The following is a 15000-nucleotide window of genomic DNA, read 5'->3' on the forward strand; positions in this document are numbered from 1 at the left end:
AGACTTAGACACGGAGAGAGAGGGACCCGGACACACGGACGGTCTTTTCCCGCTCCGTCCTCCACGTCACAAACTAACTTAAACTTTTTACACAGAGCAAGCTAACAGAAGCTAACAAGCTAACAGAAGCTAACTGATCTAACTGGGCTAACTCACCGTCTCCAGCGCGTGCAGGAGCATGCTGGTTAGCTTACTGAACGTCTCCATTCTCCCACCAAAACCCCCCGATTGTCCGTTAACCTGGACTAAACCCGGTCAGTTGTCTATCAGTTACAGGTTTACTGCGACATTTTCACAAGTTAACTAACAGCTGACCGCTCTGTCAACAACACAGTGTCAGTTCACTTCCGGGGTCCAGTTTCAAAACAAAACGCAGTCCGGATGAATTCGATCTTCAAAATAAGAGCTTCGATAACAAAACAAAGACTTCTCAGGACGTTAAATGAAAATAGAGTCAGAGCAGCAGCGTTAATGATTAAAAGAAATTAATTAATTAATTAATTAATTATGATAATATTTCCAAAGCACGTGATGTACAATACAATTATTAACAATGATTAAAAAGATAAATTAGTGATCAAGAAAAGTTGATGATGCAGTAAATACTTTTGAGTAGGGAGTTATTAGTTATTTTCCATTAATATGATGCATCTTCAGGGATGAAATGATCCAACAGAATGTAAACACAGGAGATCACTCTGTGAGTGCATCAATAAGATCAAATAATACAGTAAAATATACAAGAAAATTCCTGGAGAAATTTTGAATGTGCCTGCTGCGAGGTTCGTGAATTTCAGACTTCACATTTCAATCTGCACAAAGGACGTTACTTTCAGTTTCATTCATGTTGTAGAGACTCATCCTGACACTGACCTCAGTCACTGCAGGTGTCTCTCAGAAAGCCTTTTCAAGTTGTCGAAACTGGCCACAATAACCTAACACTGATGGTTTCAAACACAAATGTGTCCCCACAACCACAGCAAGACACGTACACACACATGTACATGTACACACACATGTACATGACCAACAGAAGTTGCCTTGCAATAAAGCTATACCACTATATCCCCATATAGACGATCGCTTCTAAGATCGGACTTATTTGACCAACCTCACCTGTTAACTTTTTGGGATTCTTATTTTGAAAGTGTCTGTGCTTCTGTGTTTGGCAGTATAAATTGCATAAGGTTTTGTACAACAGAGCCAATAATTTCTTCTTACCATGTTAAGACTTATTTTGAAGGTTAATCAAAATCGTACAGACATTGTTTGTGTGTTTCTGTCAATATATATATGTGTGTGTGTGTGTATGTGTGTGTATGTGTGTGTTTTTTGAGTGTAGCGGTAGAGCTGCCCAACAGAACCTCTAGTAAGTTCTTTTTACCTGGTTGAGACTCTTGTTTTAAAGGTGAATATCAAAAAAGTAAGATGGATTTCCTCGAAAACCATTAAAGATAAGAAAGAGACCAAAACTGGGTGATATAGGACAGAAAATCTCTACATTCTTGATATAAAAATTGTCAATGAAGGTTGCAAATTGTGGGATTTAAAAGAGTTTGTCTGACTTCTTTTGAAGAAAATTTTCAGGGATAGCAGTTAGCTCTGGTTAACGAGTGAAGCTGTGCCTAAAGACAGCAGACTTTGCTGAAGACGTAGTAAATACCACATCCCCTACAGTGAAGTTACAACAACACTACACTGAGCGAGCGAGAGAGAGGGAGACTGCTAAGCTAAAGCAACTAGCAGATCTGAACAGCATGTAAACAACTGCTGAGTTAGTGAGAGTTGCTAAAAGGAGTAGAGAGCTCTGGGTGCTGGAGCAGAACTAGTGTAAGTTTAAATGTGCAGCAGTTAGACTCTGTGATGAAGAAAACAGCAACATTAACTGTGTTCAGACAGAGCAGCAATAAACTGACTGGCGATGGGACACCACGCTGACGTCAGCACATCAACATGTGAACAGCGTCACTAGTATTAGTGGAACAACATCAGTAGAAGTAAACCACTGTGTAAAAATGTTCTCAGATAAAAGAACAAAGTAAGTCAGTTAAAATGTTTCTGAGTAAACGTGTTATTGTGTTACATTTGAAAATGAGGATGGAGGGGTAAAACATGTTACAGGGTGATAATAATAATATATGATAAAACTATAAAAATGAAAGAACATCTTTAGGTTACCAGATATATCAGTTCCCAGCTGAGAACAGCAACGAAATCAACCAATTAATCGTAGTTAGGCACTTTGGAGCCTGAGCATACACCTAATAATTACTAATATACTCAGTTGGCAATTTATTATTAAAGTAGTTTTAGACAGTTGTTGATTCAATTGATCACTGTGGAGGATGTAGTGTATATTACATTATACTGAGGTGTTTCTGTTATTTAGCCTACCTTAAGTGATAAAAAATTATTTTGAAGGTTAATCAAAATCATAGAGATGGTGTTTGTGTGTTTCTGTCTATATATATATATATATATATATATATATATATGTGTGTGTGTGTGTGTGTGTGTGTAGGGGTGGGGGCATGTTCACCACACCCAGACCAGAACAAACTAGACCCCTGAATGTATTTAATTTATGCATTCTTCCTCGTAAACAGTAAAAATAAATAAAGACATCAAAAGTTAGAACACGTGTCATAACTCTCATGTCCCCCTGTGAATTAAACAAATAAACACATCTTGGTCAACACTGATGTCATATGTAACTTTAGTTCCTCTGTCTAATCACTTCACATCACACAGTCGTCATAGTAACGACCATTCCTGTATTGACTGACAGAGTTTGCATGTGTCCAACAGATCTTCACCATCTCGTTTCCCACACACACACACAAGCACAAGCACAAGTGCACACACACGCACACACGCACACACACACACACACACACACATACACACGCACACACACACACAAGCACAAGTGCACACACGCACACACACACACACACACACACACACACACACACACACACACACACACACACACACACACTGTTTACAACAGTCTCACTGATAGAAACTAAGTAGAAAATAAAAAATCTGAACAGAAACAGAAAAGTTTGTTGAAAGTCTTCTGAACAATGACTCATGAAACCACAAAGGAAGCGGCAGGTGGTGTTCAGTCTGGGTGTGGATCAGCTGGGTGTGTCTGCTCAGCTGCACACAGGAGGAAGTGAGGGGGTTGTACAGGTAAGGTTACCTGCAGCCCCTCCCTCACAGTCAGTCAGTCTCAGGTGGAGCTCAGCCTTCGTTTGTCTGCAGCAGTTTCCATCCAGCTGAACGACGTCCGACAAACACTGACGGTGAGTTTCCTCTTTACTTAACATCCGTCTGTGTTTTTGTGAGTCCAGGTCCATGTTCAGGTACAGGTTCAGGTTCAGGTCCAGACTGGGTCAGACTCTGAAACAAACAGTTTAAAAACAGTTTTTAGTCTTCATCATCTTCATCATGGCGTCATTAGTTTCTGTTCATCCTCTCATCAATAACTCATGTGTGAACAGCAGCTAAGTTTCACACCTTCACTGTGGACTTTATGAATCTGATCCTAGAGCTGTTCCAGTCCCCAATGAGGCGTTTACTGTGGAGTTTTTGAACGTCTGTGAAGCTGCTTCCTCTTTAAGCAGTTTAAATGTGAAACAGCTTCGACCTGTCTGTCTGTCTGTCTGTCTGTCTGTCTGTCTGTCTGTCTGTCTGTCTGTCTGTCTGTCTGTCTGTCCGTCCGTCTATCTATCCGTCCGTCCGTCCGTCCGTCCGTCTGTCCGTCTATCTATCCGTCCGTCCGTCCGTCCGTCCGTCCGTCTGTCCGGGAGGGCAGAGTCACTTCCTGCATCTCTGAGCTGCAGCAAAGATGTTTGTGTTGGAGAAGATGAGTCACTCTGCTATTTGTCCCTGAGGCTGTTACAGATTACAACATTTACATTCACTCATCAGACAGAGACTCACAGTGAGGTTCGTGAGACTCTTCGGTGAAGCTTCTCAGTTCTACTTGTATTTAATAAGTGAAGATCAGGTGTTCAGTCACAGCCACTGAGACACGTTCAGGTATTAGAGGTGTGGGGAGAGGAGGTCTCTCTGAAGACGTGATACACAACAATCACTTCGCTCTTTTATTTTGGTCTGTAAAGAATAAACACATCATTTGGGAAAAGAAAAGATAAGAAAAGAAAGAAAAGATAAAATAAGAAAAGAAAAGAAAGGAGAACAAAGAAAAGGAAAGATAATATAAATAAGAAAAGATGAAATAAGGCAAGATAGATAATCCTGTCTTCTTCCCACATTGAGGACATTTGCAGTGTAACAGCAGGAAGATGAACAGTACAGCAGAAACACAACATGTTAATACCAAATACTGAACATGTAGATAACAGATGGTTTCCTACAGACTGAAAACCAAGAGGTAAAGCTACAGGTGACTGACTGACCTTTTTGTTTCTTTTTAAACAAAACTTTATTGACACCAAAAGAAACAAAGAAACATTGAACACACCTGACACGGTCCGGTGTTGTGTGGCTCCGCCCCCTGCAGGCAACATAATTGTGTTCAGGTGTTTTTCTGCGGTCCTGCCCCTACAGGTGACATCATGGTGTTCCACCCAGAGTTTGAACATGCAGGTCAGAAGGCGGGGCTTCAGGTGTGGCGGGTGGAGAACATGGAGCTGGTTCCTGTACCTGACAGTCTGTACGGAGGGTTCTACAGCGGAGATGCTTACCTGGTTCTCCACAGCACCGAGACCCGCAGAGGATCCCTGCAGTATGACCTGCACTACTGGCAAGGTACTGCAATACATCATGTACTAATACTACTGTAGGAGCCATATATTGGTTCTGATCGGTTATTCTGTGTTTGATTAGTTTTGTCTTGTTGCCATGGGGATATGCAGTGTTTGGGGTCACATGAGCACCGTCGTTGACAGCTGGTAGGTTATATCAGAACCTGCTTCACCTGCACGTAATTTTTGTTGACCGCTTTTCATTATCGCTTTTGTTCTTTTGTTTGCTTTGATACACGTTCGCCAAGTGTCCACATTTAACATCAAATGGCGCGTGTAAAGCCGCTGTATTATCCGATTGTGTCATTAAAACCTCCGAAACTTCTCTGGAACAGCAGCAGCGTGTCACACAAATATACAGGACCTATTCTGCCTCACAAGCGACTTTTTTAGGTACTTGAAAGCCGCAATAAGTACTACACCTGCAGTGAATATAAATCAATATAAATCAATATAAATAAATACAAATGAATAGAAATTAATATAAATGATGAACAGAAGTGGACCCAGGGCTGAACCCTGAGGGACGTCTTCAGTCTCAGACCGGTACACTTCCTGTTCTCTAACACTGATAGTAGTATAATGGCCTGAACGTTGACACAGGTGTGACTCTGATGTTGCTCTGTGATTGGTTGGTTGGTCTGCAGGTACAGAATGTTCTCAGGATGAGAGCGGAGCAGCGGCCATCTTTGCAGTTCAGATGGACGAGTTCCTGCAGGGGGGGCCAGTCCAGTACCGTGAAGTCCAGGGCCATGAGTCCAGTACCTTCACCGGATACTTCAAAACAGGGCTCAAGTACATGGTAACTACAAGACCAGAACTCCCAGTACTGTAGTACCTTTCTTACATTTGAACTCTGAACCTTTTCTGTGTAATTGCTTAGTTTCTACTCTGACATTTGTCTGATGGTCTGTTTATTTATTTATTGATGTATTGTTTACTTATTATCAGTTCTGAGAGTACAACTGATACTGAGAGTACTACTGATAATGAGAGTACTACTGATAATGAGAGTACTGAGAGTACTACTGATACTGTGAGTAGTACTGATACTGAGAGTACTGAGAGTACAACTGATACTGAGGGTACTACTGATAATGAGAGTACTGAGAGTACTACTGATACTGTGAGTACTACTGATACTGAGAGTACTGAGAGTACTACTGATACTGAGGGTACTACTGATAATGAGAGTACTGAGAGTACTACTGATACTGAGGGTACTACTGATAATGAGAGTACTGAGAGTACTACTGATACTGAGGGTACTACTGATAATGAGAGTACTGAGAGTACTACTGATACTGAGGGTACTACTGATAATGAGAGTACTGAGAGTACTACTGATACTGAGGGTACTACTGATAATGAGAGTACTGAGAGTACTACTGATACTGAGGGTACTACTGATAATGAGAGTACTGAGAGTACTACTGATAATGAGAGTACTACTGATAATGAGAGTACTGAGAGTACTACTGATACTGTGAGTACTACTGATAATGAGAGTACTGAGAGTACTACTGATACTGAGGGTACTACTGATAATGAGAGTACTGAGAGTACTACTGATACTGAGAGTACAACTGATACTGAGAGTACTGAGTACTACTGATACTGCAGTAAAGATACACATTTTCCTGAGTTGACTTAAAGAACTGTTTTTGGCATTGATGACATCACTTCTTGTTTCTTCCCAGAAAGGGGGTGTGGCCTCAGGGTTCAATCATGTGGTGACCAATGACGTGGATGTTCAGAGGCTGCTGCAGGTCAAAGGTCGACACGTCGTCAGGGCAACAGAGGTTCCTGTCACGTGGGAGAGTTTCAACCAGGGCGACAGTTTCATCCTGGACCTGGGAGAGGTGAGACAGACAGGTAGAAAGAAGTGAAACAGGTAGAGAGGTGAGACAGGTACAGGGAGGTGAGACCGGTAGAGAAACACAGGTAGAGATAGGTGAGACGGGTAGAGAGAGAGGTGAGACAGGTAGACAGAGGTGACACAGGTAGAGAAGTGAGACAGGTAGAGAGTGAAGTGAGACAGGTAGAGAGAGGTGAAACAGGAAGAGAGAGGTGGAACAGGTAGAGAGAGGTGACACAGGTAGAGAAGTGAGACAGGTAGACGGAGGTGAGATGGGTAGAGAGACACAGGTAGAGAGAGGTGAGACAGGTAGTGAGGTGAAACAGGTAGACCGGTGAGACAGGTAGAGAGAGGTGAGATGGGTAGAGAGACACAGGTAGAGAGAGGTGAGACAGGTAGTGAGGTGAAACAGGTAGACCGGCGAGACAGGTAGAGAGAGGTGACACAGGTAGAGAAGTGAGACAGGTAGAGAGTGAGGTGAGACAGGTAGAGAGAGGTGACACAGGTAGAGAAGTGAGACAGGTAGACGGAGGTGAGATGGGTAGAGAGACACAGGTAGAGAGAGGTGAGACAGGTAGTGAGGTGAAACAGGTAGACCGGTGAGACAGGTAGAGAGAGGTGACACAGGTAGAGAAGTGAGACAGGTAGACAGAGGTGAGATGGGTAGAGAGACACAGGTAGAGAGAGGTGAGACAGGAAGTGAGGTGAGACAGGTAGAGAGAGAGGTGACACAGGTAGAGAAGTGAGACAGGTAGACGGAGGTGAGATGGGTTGAGAGACACAGGTAGAGAGAGGTGACACAGGAAGTGAGACAGGCCATCAGACAGACAGCTCTGAACCTGTCTCTTTCTTTTTACAGGAAATCATCCAGTGGTCTGGTTCCCATAGTAACCACTTTGAGAAGCTGAAGGCCACCATGGTGAGTGGTGACATCACCCCCTGAAATCATCATTATTGAGTGACATCATGCATGACTGATTGATTGGTTATTTGACAGGTGTCTAAGGGTATCCGTGACGATGAGCGGTGTGGGCGGGCCAAGCTGCTGATCTGTGATGAAGGGGCGGAGCCAGACAGGATGCTGGAGGTGATGACGTCACATGACCTGACAAAAACATACTGATACTATGAATACTACAGTGAGAGTATTGTACTGTACTGCAGTGTGTTAATGTGAGGCAGGTCTGTGCTGCGTTCATGTGTGGTCGGAATATGACAGTTTCCTCCTGGGAAAACTGAAGTGAACGTCAGAAAGTCGTCTGCACAGACACATGGAGGAAGAAGTAACTGTCTGGTTGATGTGACAGACCTTTGATCAATGAGTCCATGACCTCTGACCCCTGACCCCTGACCTCAGGTCCTCGGGGAGAAGCCGGAGCTTCCTGAAGCTCACAGTGACGACACCAGGATGGATGCCTCCAACAGGAAGCAGGCTCAGCTCTACAAGGTGAGGCAGGTGTCTCTCACCTTAGGACTTGTTGTTGTTGTGCAGCAGGAAGTCTTCACCTGTCTGTCTCTCAGGTGTCGAATACAGATGGGGACATAGAAGTTACCATGGTAGCAGAGCACAACCCCTTTTCCCAGGATGCTTTGCAGCCCAGCGAGTGTTTCATCCTCGACAACGGAGCCAACGGACACATCTTCGTCTGGAAAGGTTCAAAGTTTCATCTCTTCTCTCACACCAGTTCAGACTGAGGAGCTGAAATCTGTAACCTGATCAATGTGGACAGTCACCTGAGAGTCATTATAAAGTGCGTGTGTGTGTGTGTGTGTGTGTGTGTGTGTGTGTGTGTGTAGGTAAGGATTCGAACGCTGAGGAGCGCCATGCTGTTCTGAAAACTTCAGAGCAGTTCATCCACAAGATGAACTACCCAGCACACACACAGGTAAACAAACACACACACACACACACACACACACACACACACACACACACACACACCCCTGACTCTGTCCCCTCAGGTCCAGGTCCTTCCTGAACACGGGGAGACTCCTCTCTTCAAACAATACTTTAAGGACTGGACGGATCCTGACGACACCGTTGGCATGGGAAAGGCCTATGTGTCCAATCAGATAGCAAAGATCAAGAAGGTAAACCAATCAAGGTCCAGTCCAGGACCAAAGTGTTCCAGACCCAGACCCGACCAAACCAGTCCTAACTCCTCTGATTGGACAGGTGCCGTTTGACGTGTCGAAGCTCCACCAATCAGACGCCATGGCAGCGCAGCACGGTATGGTGGACAGAGGAGACGGAGAGAAGCAGGTGAGGAGGGTGTTGTCTGTCTCTCTTCACCTGTCTTTCTGGCCTGCCTGTCTCTTTACCTATTTGTCTGACTTGTCTACCTGTCTGTCTCAGGTGTGGCGTGTTGAGGGGTCAGAGAAAGTTCTGGTGGACCTGTCAGTCTTTGGTCAGTTCTATGGAGGAGACAGTTACATCATACTGTACCAGTATCACCATGGAGACAGAGACGGACACATTGTCTACATGTGGTGAGACGTCATGTCACACGTGTTCTAACACACGTGTTGTGACTCTGAGCTCCACCTGGTGTTCGCTTCCTGCTACAGCAACAATAACAAGGATCCGTGTTTACAGGCAGGGGGCGGAGTCTAGCCAGGATGAGGTTGGAGCGTCGGCCATCTTGGCTGTCCAGATGGATGATGAGCTGGGAGGCGGTGCTGTTCAGGTACTGGACTCTGGACTCTGGACCCAGATCTGTAGAAACCTCCAGTCTTACAGACCTCACTGTTACCTGTCTGCAGGTGCGAGTGGTTCAGGGAAAAGAGCCCGCCCACCTCATGAGCCTGTTCGGGGGCCAGCCAATGGTGGTGTACAAAGGTGGGACTTCCAGAGAAGGTGGCCAATCAGAGGCGGCAAATACACGCTTGTTCCAGGTTCGAGCGAATCCAGCGAGAGACACCAGAGCTGTGGAGGTGAGAGAGAAACCAGAGTCAGAGACTGAGTCCTGATCAGACAGGGATCAGGTTTATATAATGGATCTGATCCAGACCAGTCAGTCCAGTTAGACCAGTCAGTCCAGTTAGACCAGTCGGTCCAGTTAGACCGGTCGGTTCAGTCAGACCAGTTAGACCGGTCGGTCCAATTAGACTGGTCAGTCCAGTCGGTCCAGTTAGACCAGTCGGTCCAGTCAGACCAGTTAGACCGGTCGGTCCAGTCAGACCAGTTAGACCGGTCGGTCCAGTTAGACCAGTCGGTCCAGTCAGACCAGTTAGACCAGTCGGTCCAGTCAGACCAGTTAGACCGGTCGGTCCAGTTAGACCAGTCGGTCCAGTTGGTCCAGTTAGACCAGTTAGACCAGTTGGTCCAGTCAGACCGGTCGGTCCAGTTGGTCCAGTTAGACCAGTTAGACCAGTCGGTCCAGTCAGACCAGTTAGACCGGTCGGTCCAGTCAGACCAGTTAGACCGGTCGGTCCAGTTAGACCAGTCGGTCCAGTCAGACCAGTTAGACCAGTCGGTCCAGTCAGACCAGTTAGACCGGTCGGTCCAGTTAGACCAGTCGGTCCAAGTCAGACCAGTCAGACCGGTCGGTCCAGTTAGACCAGTCGGTCCAGTTGGTCCAGTTAGACCAGTTAGACCAGTTGGTCCAGTCAGACCGGTCGGTCCAGTTGGTCCAGTTAGACCAGTTAGACCAGTCGGTCCAGTCAGACCAGTTAGACCGGTCGGTCCAGTTAGACCAGTCGGTCCAGTTGGTCCAGTTAGACCAGTTAGACCAGTCGGTCCAGTCAGACCGGTCGGTCCAGTTAGACCAGTCGGTCCAGTTAGACCGGTCAGTCCAGTTGGTCCAGTTAGACCAGTTAGACCAGTGTGTCTCCTCTGTCGTCTTCAGGTGGATCCGTCCTCCTCCAGTCTGAACTCCAGTGACGTGTTCCTGCTGGTGTCCTCCTCTGGATCGTGGACCTGGAGAGGCCGCAGGAGCAGCTCCGCGGAGGTCCAGGGAGCTGAACACCTGGCCGGGATCCTGCAGGTGACACCTGCTCCACTTGAGGAGGGGGAGGAGGAAGGTGAGGGGGGGAGTGATGAGGGAGTCTCAACATTCAAACCAGCTGAAGTCCACCCTACCTGACTGTGTGTTTGTGTACAGATGCATTTTGGGATGCGTTGGGAGGGCAGGAAGACTACTGTCGCTTGCCCCGGATGGAGAATGAGATGGAGGCTCATCCTCCTCGTCTGTTCGCCTGCTCCAACAAGACTGGCAACTTCCTGGTATGTCAGGCTGGTCACGTGGTCACATGATCAGGTCACATGGTCAGGCCACACAGTCACTATCTCTCTCTGTGTTCAGATGGAGGAGGTTCCAGGTGAGCTGACGCAGGATGACCTTGCTCCTGATGATGTCATGATCTTGGATACCTGGGACCAGGTAAGTCTCTTCCGCTGTCACCATGGTTACAGGTCCTGCCCCTGTGGCATCCTAGTCTCCTTTCCTGCTACAACCCCTCACTTCCTTTTTCCTCCTGCAGGTGTTTGTTTGGATCGGAAACAAGGCTCATGAGCAGGAGAAGACGGAGGCGGCGGTGTCAGGTGAGACATACAGGAAGTGTGAACCCAGCATCACCTGATCAAACACACAACTACCTGGTCACAGGTACCTGAGACTGAACCTGGTCCAGGTGGTCCAGGATGCTAAGGGCTAACTGTGTTTCCTGTGCAGCTGTCCAGTACATAGAGAGCGACCCGTCCTCCAGAGACCCTCGCACCCCCACAGTGATGGTGAAGCAGGGGTTCGAACCGCCGACCTTTACCGGCTGGTTCCTGGGCTGGAACCACGAGTATTGGAAAGTCGACCCGCTGGAGCGCCTCATGGAGAACATGTGACATCACTTCCTGTTTAGAGATAAAGAGCTGTGGGTCTCACTGCTGCAATAAATAAAAGCTGTCTGCCTGCACACCTGTCTGTCTCTGTGTGAAGCAGCACTGACCATACCTGGTGTGTGTGTGTGTGTGTGTGTGTGTGTGTGTGTGTGTGTGTGTGTGTGTGTGTGTGTGTGTGTGTGTGTGTGTGTGTTGCTTGTTGCCACGGTGTCTCCTGTCACTCATCGCTATAGCAACAGTTGGATAGTGTAATAGTTTATTGGAGCATCTCTTTATAAATACTGATGTTGATAAATAACAGCAAGAGGAAACAAACAAAACATTTCTCATGAATACAGTATAACAGAGTCCAGCAAAGAACCTTAGAGTCCAGTAGAGTTCAGTAGAGAACAGCCGAGTTTATACAGGACAGCAGATGTGTGTGTGTGTTCACAAACTATTCATCACAATTTAAAGAGTTTTTACTGTTTTACAATTAAATCTGATGTTTACACTAAAATCAGTAGAATTCTCTGAAACAACACAAACTAACCTCTAACTGTCTGGAGGGTCAACTACAGTTCAACAGTTTCCCTCTGCTTCCAGTCTTTGTGCTAAGCTAGGCTAATCTGTCTCTGTACAGACATGAAGCTGATCTGACTGTTGGGCTGCTCCTTTAAATCACCATCTGAAGATAAAGAACCTAAAAACAGATAAACAGTTCTGAGCTTAGTCACACCAGAGCCATATACAGCTGGAGTTGTTCCAGTTTATCAGATTAAAACAGAACCATATATGGATGAGTGTAGTCCAATTAGACAAGAGCCATATACAGCCAAAGTTGGTCCAGTAGGACTGAAGCCATACATGGAAAGAGTCAGTGTGATTGGACCAGAGCCATACACAGGTGGGGTTGTTCCAGATGATGTGTTCAGTTTTGTTGGTGGAAGTTTCCATCTCTTAACAGGAAGTATCAAAAGGAAACAGGATATGATGTCAGACATCGGAAGATGTTCAAAGAGAAAACATGCAAAACAAAACAGGAACTGAGGGGTAACCTAGCAACATGGGCGGAGTCTGGTCAGAGGTCAGATCTGTGGCTGTAGGGGGGTTGATTGACAGGTCTATGGAAACTACGACGGCTGTGATTGGTTGATTTTTTAAAAAGCCTGGTCGATGACTTCATCTTGCTGCCAGCAGTTCAGCCCCTCCCGCTCAATGAGTCACGGCCAATCAGAGCTCAGCAGCAGGTTGCCTAGCAGTTGCCAGAGTTGCGGAACTCTCCGTTCTCTGTGATCTGCAGAGACGATGTGTTGCTAGGAGACAGGCCGTTCCTCTGTGATGTCACAGCATACCTCTCCTTCAGTTGTGTCAGAGCCGCCATCAGGCGAGTGTTCGCTGCATCGAGACTCGCTATCCTCTTCTCCTGAGAGACAGACAGGTGAGAAAGAGACAGGTGAGAGACAGACAGGTGAGAGACAGGCAAGTGAGAGAGAGACAGATGAGACAGGCAGGTGGGAGACAGGCAAGTGAAAGAGAGACAGGTGAGACAGGAAGGTGAGGCGGACGGGTGAGAGAGAGACATGTGAGGGACAGACAGATAAATGAGGGAGACAGGTGAGACACACAGGTGAGAGAGAGACAGGTGAGAGGCTAAACAGGTAAACAGATAGGAAGAAAGACAGGTACCTGTGCCTCTATGATCTTTTGTTTGGAATCGACCACAGCCTGCATGTCAGAGTGATCCTTCTTCAGCTCCTCCTCCACCGCCATCAACCTGCACAGGTGTTCAGACAAACAGGTAACTGACACACAGGTACACAGGTGCTCAGACAGACAGGTGTACAGACAGACAGGTGTTCAGACAGACAGGCGTACAGACAGACAAGTGTTCAGACAGACAGGTGTACAGACAGACAGGTGTTCAGACAGACAGGTGTACAGACAGACAGGTGTTCAGACAGACAGGCATACAGACAGACAGGTGTTCAGACAGACAGGTGTACAGAAAGACAGGTGTACAGACAGATTGGTGTTCCGACAGACAGGCGTACAGACAGACAGGTGTTCAGACAGGTGTACACAGACAGGTGTTCAGAAAGACAGGTGTACACACAGACAGGTGTTCAGATTCGGTGTTCAGACAGACAGTTGTGTACATAAGGACAGGTTTTAAGACAGACAGGTGTACAGAGAGACAGGTGTTCAGACAGACAGGTGGTAAAGACAGACAGGTGTTCAGACAGACAGGTGGTACGGACAGAGAGGTGTACACACAGACAGGTGTTCAGACAGACAGGCGTACAGACAGACAGGTGTTCAGACAGGGGTACACAGACAGGTGTTCAGACAGACAGGTGTTCAGATTTGGTGTTCAGACAGACAGGTGTACACACAGACAGGTGTTCAGACAGACAGGTGTATAAAAAAGACAGGTGTTCAGACAGACAGGGGTACAGAAAGACAGGTTTTAAGACAGACAGGTGTACACACAGACAGGTGTTCAGACAGACAGGTGTACACACAGACAGTTCAGACAGACAGGTGTACACACAGACAGTTGTTCAGACAGACAGGTGTACACACAGACAGGTGTTCAGACAGGTGTACACAGACAGGTGTTCAGAAAGACAGGTGTACACACAAACAGGTGTTCAGACAGACAGGTGTACACACAGACAGTTGTTCAGACAGACAGGTGTACACACAGACAGGTGTTCAGACAGGTGTACACAGACAGGTGTTCAGAAAGACAGGTGTACACACAGACAGGTGTTCAGATTTGGTGTTCAGACAGACAGGAGTACACATATACAGGTGTTCAGACAGGTGTACACAGACAGGTGTTCAGACAGACAGTTGTACACACAGACAGGTGTTCAGACAGACAGGTGTACACACAGACAGGTGTTCAGACAGACAGGTTTTAAGACAGACAGGTGTACAGACAGACAGGTGTTCAGACAGACAGGTGTACACACAGACAGTTCAGACAGACAGGTGTACACACAGACAGTTGTTCAGACAGACAGGTGTACACACAGACAGGTGTTCAGACAGGTGTACACAGACAGGTGTTCAGACAGACAGGTGTACACACAGACAGGTGTTCAGATTTGGTGTTCAGACAGACAGGAGTACACACAGACAGTTGTTCAGACAGACAAGTGTACACACAGACAGGTGTTCAGACAGATGTACACAGACAGGTGTTAAGACAGACAGGTGTACACCCAGACAGGTGTCTAGATTTGGTGTTCAGACAGACAGGTGTACACAGAGACAGGTGTTCAGACAGGTGTACACAGAGACAGGTGTACACACAGACAGGTGTTCAGACGGACAGGTGTACACACAGACAGGTGTTCAGACGGACAGGTGTACACACAGACAGGTGTTCAGACGGACAGGTGTACACACAGACAGGTGGTCAGACAGACAGGTGTACACACAGACAGGTGTTCACACAAACAGGTGTTCAAACAGACAGGTGTACACACAGACAGGTGTTCAGACAGGTGTACACACAGACAGGTGTTCAGACAGACAGG

General features: G+C 46.6%; 3 protein-coding genes across 5 annotated transcripts in view; 1 reads left to right on the forward strand and 2 right to left on the reverse strand.

Annotated features, from left to right (window-relative positions):
• Nucleotides 1-334, reverse strand: part of fhip2b (FHF complex subunit HOOK interacting protein 2B) — a 12886-nt gene extending 12552 nt beyond the window's left edge. For both annotated transcript variants that reach the window (XM_056376010.1, XM_056376011.1), the window contains exon 1: nucleotides 157-334. In XM_056376010.1, coding sequence (XP_056231985.1) covers nucleotides 157-207 — 51 coding nt within the window. In that variant the 5' untranslated portion in view covers nucleotides 208-334. The remainder of the gene's footprint in view (nucleotides 1-156) is intronic.
• Nucleotides 335-2939: 2605 nt separating this feature from the next.
• LOC130170213 (gelsolin-like) lies at nucleotides 2940-11544 on the forward strand. Its single transcript, XM_056377401.1, has 19 exons — nucleotides 2940-3311; nucleotides 4582-4782; nucleotides 5426-5580; nucleotides 6479-6640; nucleotides 7496-7555; nucleotides 7634-7723; nucleotides 7994-8083; nucleotides 8158-8290; nucleotides 8434-8522; nucleotides 8599-8727; nucleotides 8813-8899; nucleotides 8993-9126; nucleotides 9233-9323; nucleotides 9400-9570; nucleotides 10485-10659; nucleotides 10740-10861; nucleotides 10941-11018; nucleotides 11119-11179; nucleotides 11310-11544. Exons 2-19 carry the CDS (start codon nucleotides 4590-4592, stop codon nucleotides 11471-11473), a joined length of 2184 nt encoding a protein of 727 aa, XP_056233376.1. The 5' UTR covers nucleotides 2940-3311; nucleotides 4582-4589; the 3' UTR covers nucleotides 11474-11544.
• A 165-nt stretch (nucleotides 11545-11709) lies between these two features.
• Nucleotides 11710-15000, reverse strand: part of dab2ipa (DAB2 interacting protein a) — a 20767-nt gene continuing 17476 nt past the window's right edge. For both annotated transcript variants that reach the window (XM_056377279.1, XM_056377278.1), the window contains 2 exons: nucleotides 13139-13226; nucleotides 11710-12875 (listed from right to left, as the gene is read on the reverse strand). In XM_056377279.1, coding sequence (XP_056233254.1) covers nucleotides 12705-12875; nucleotides 13139-13226 — 259 coding nt within the window. In that variant the 3' untranslated portion in view covers nucleotides 11710-12704. The remainder of the gene's footprint in view (nucleotides 12876-13138; nucleotides 13227-15000) is intronic.

The sequence above is a fragment of the Seriola aureovittata genome, chromosome 5 (genome assembly GCF_021018895.1).
Source record: "Seriola aureovittata isolate HTS-2021-v1 ecotype China chromosome 5, ASM2101889v1, whole genome shotgun sequence".
Taxonomy (NCBI): Eukaryota; Metazoa; Chordata; class Actinopteri; order Carangiformes; family Carangidae; genus Seriola; species Seriola aureovittata.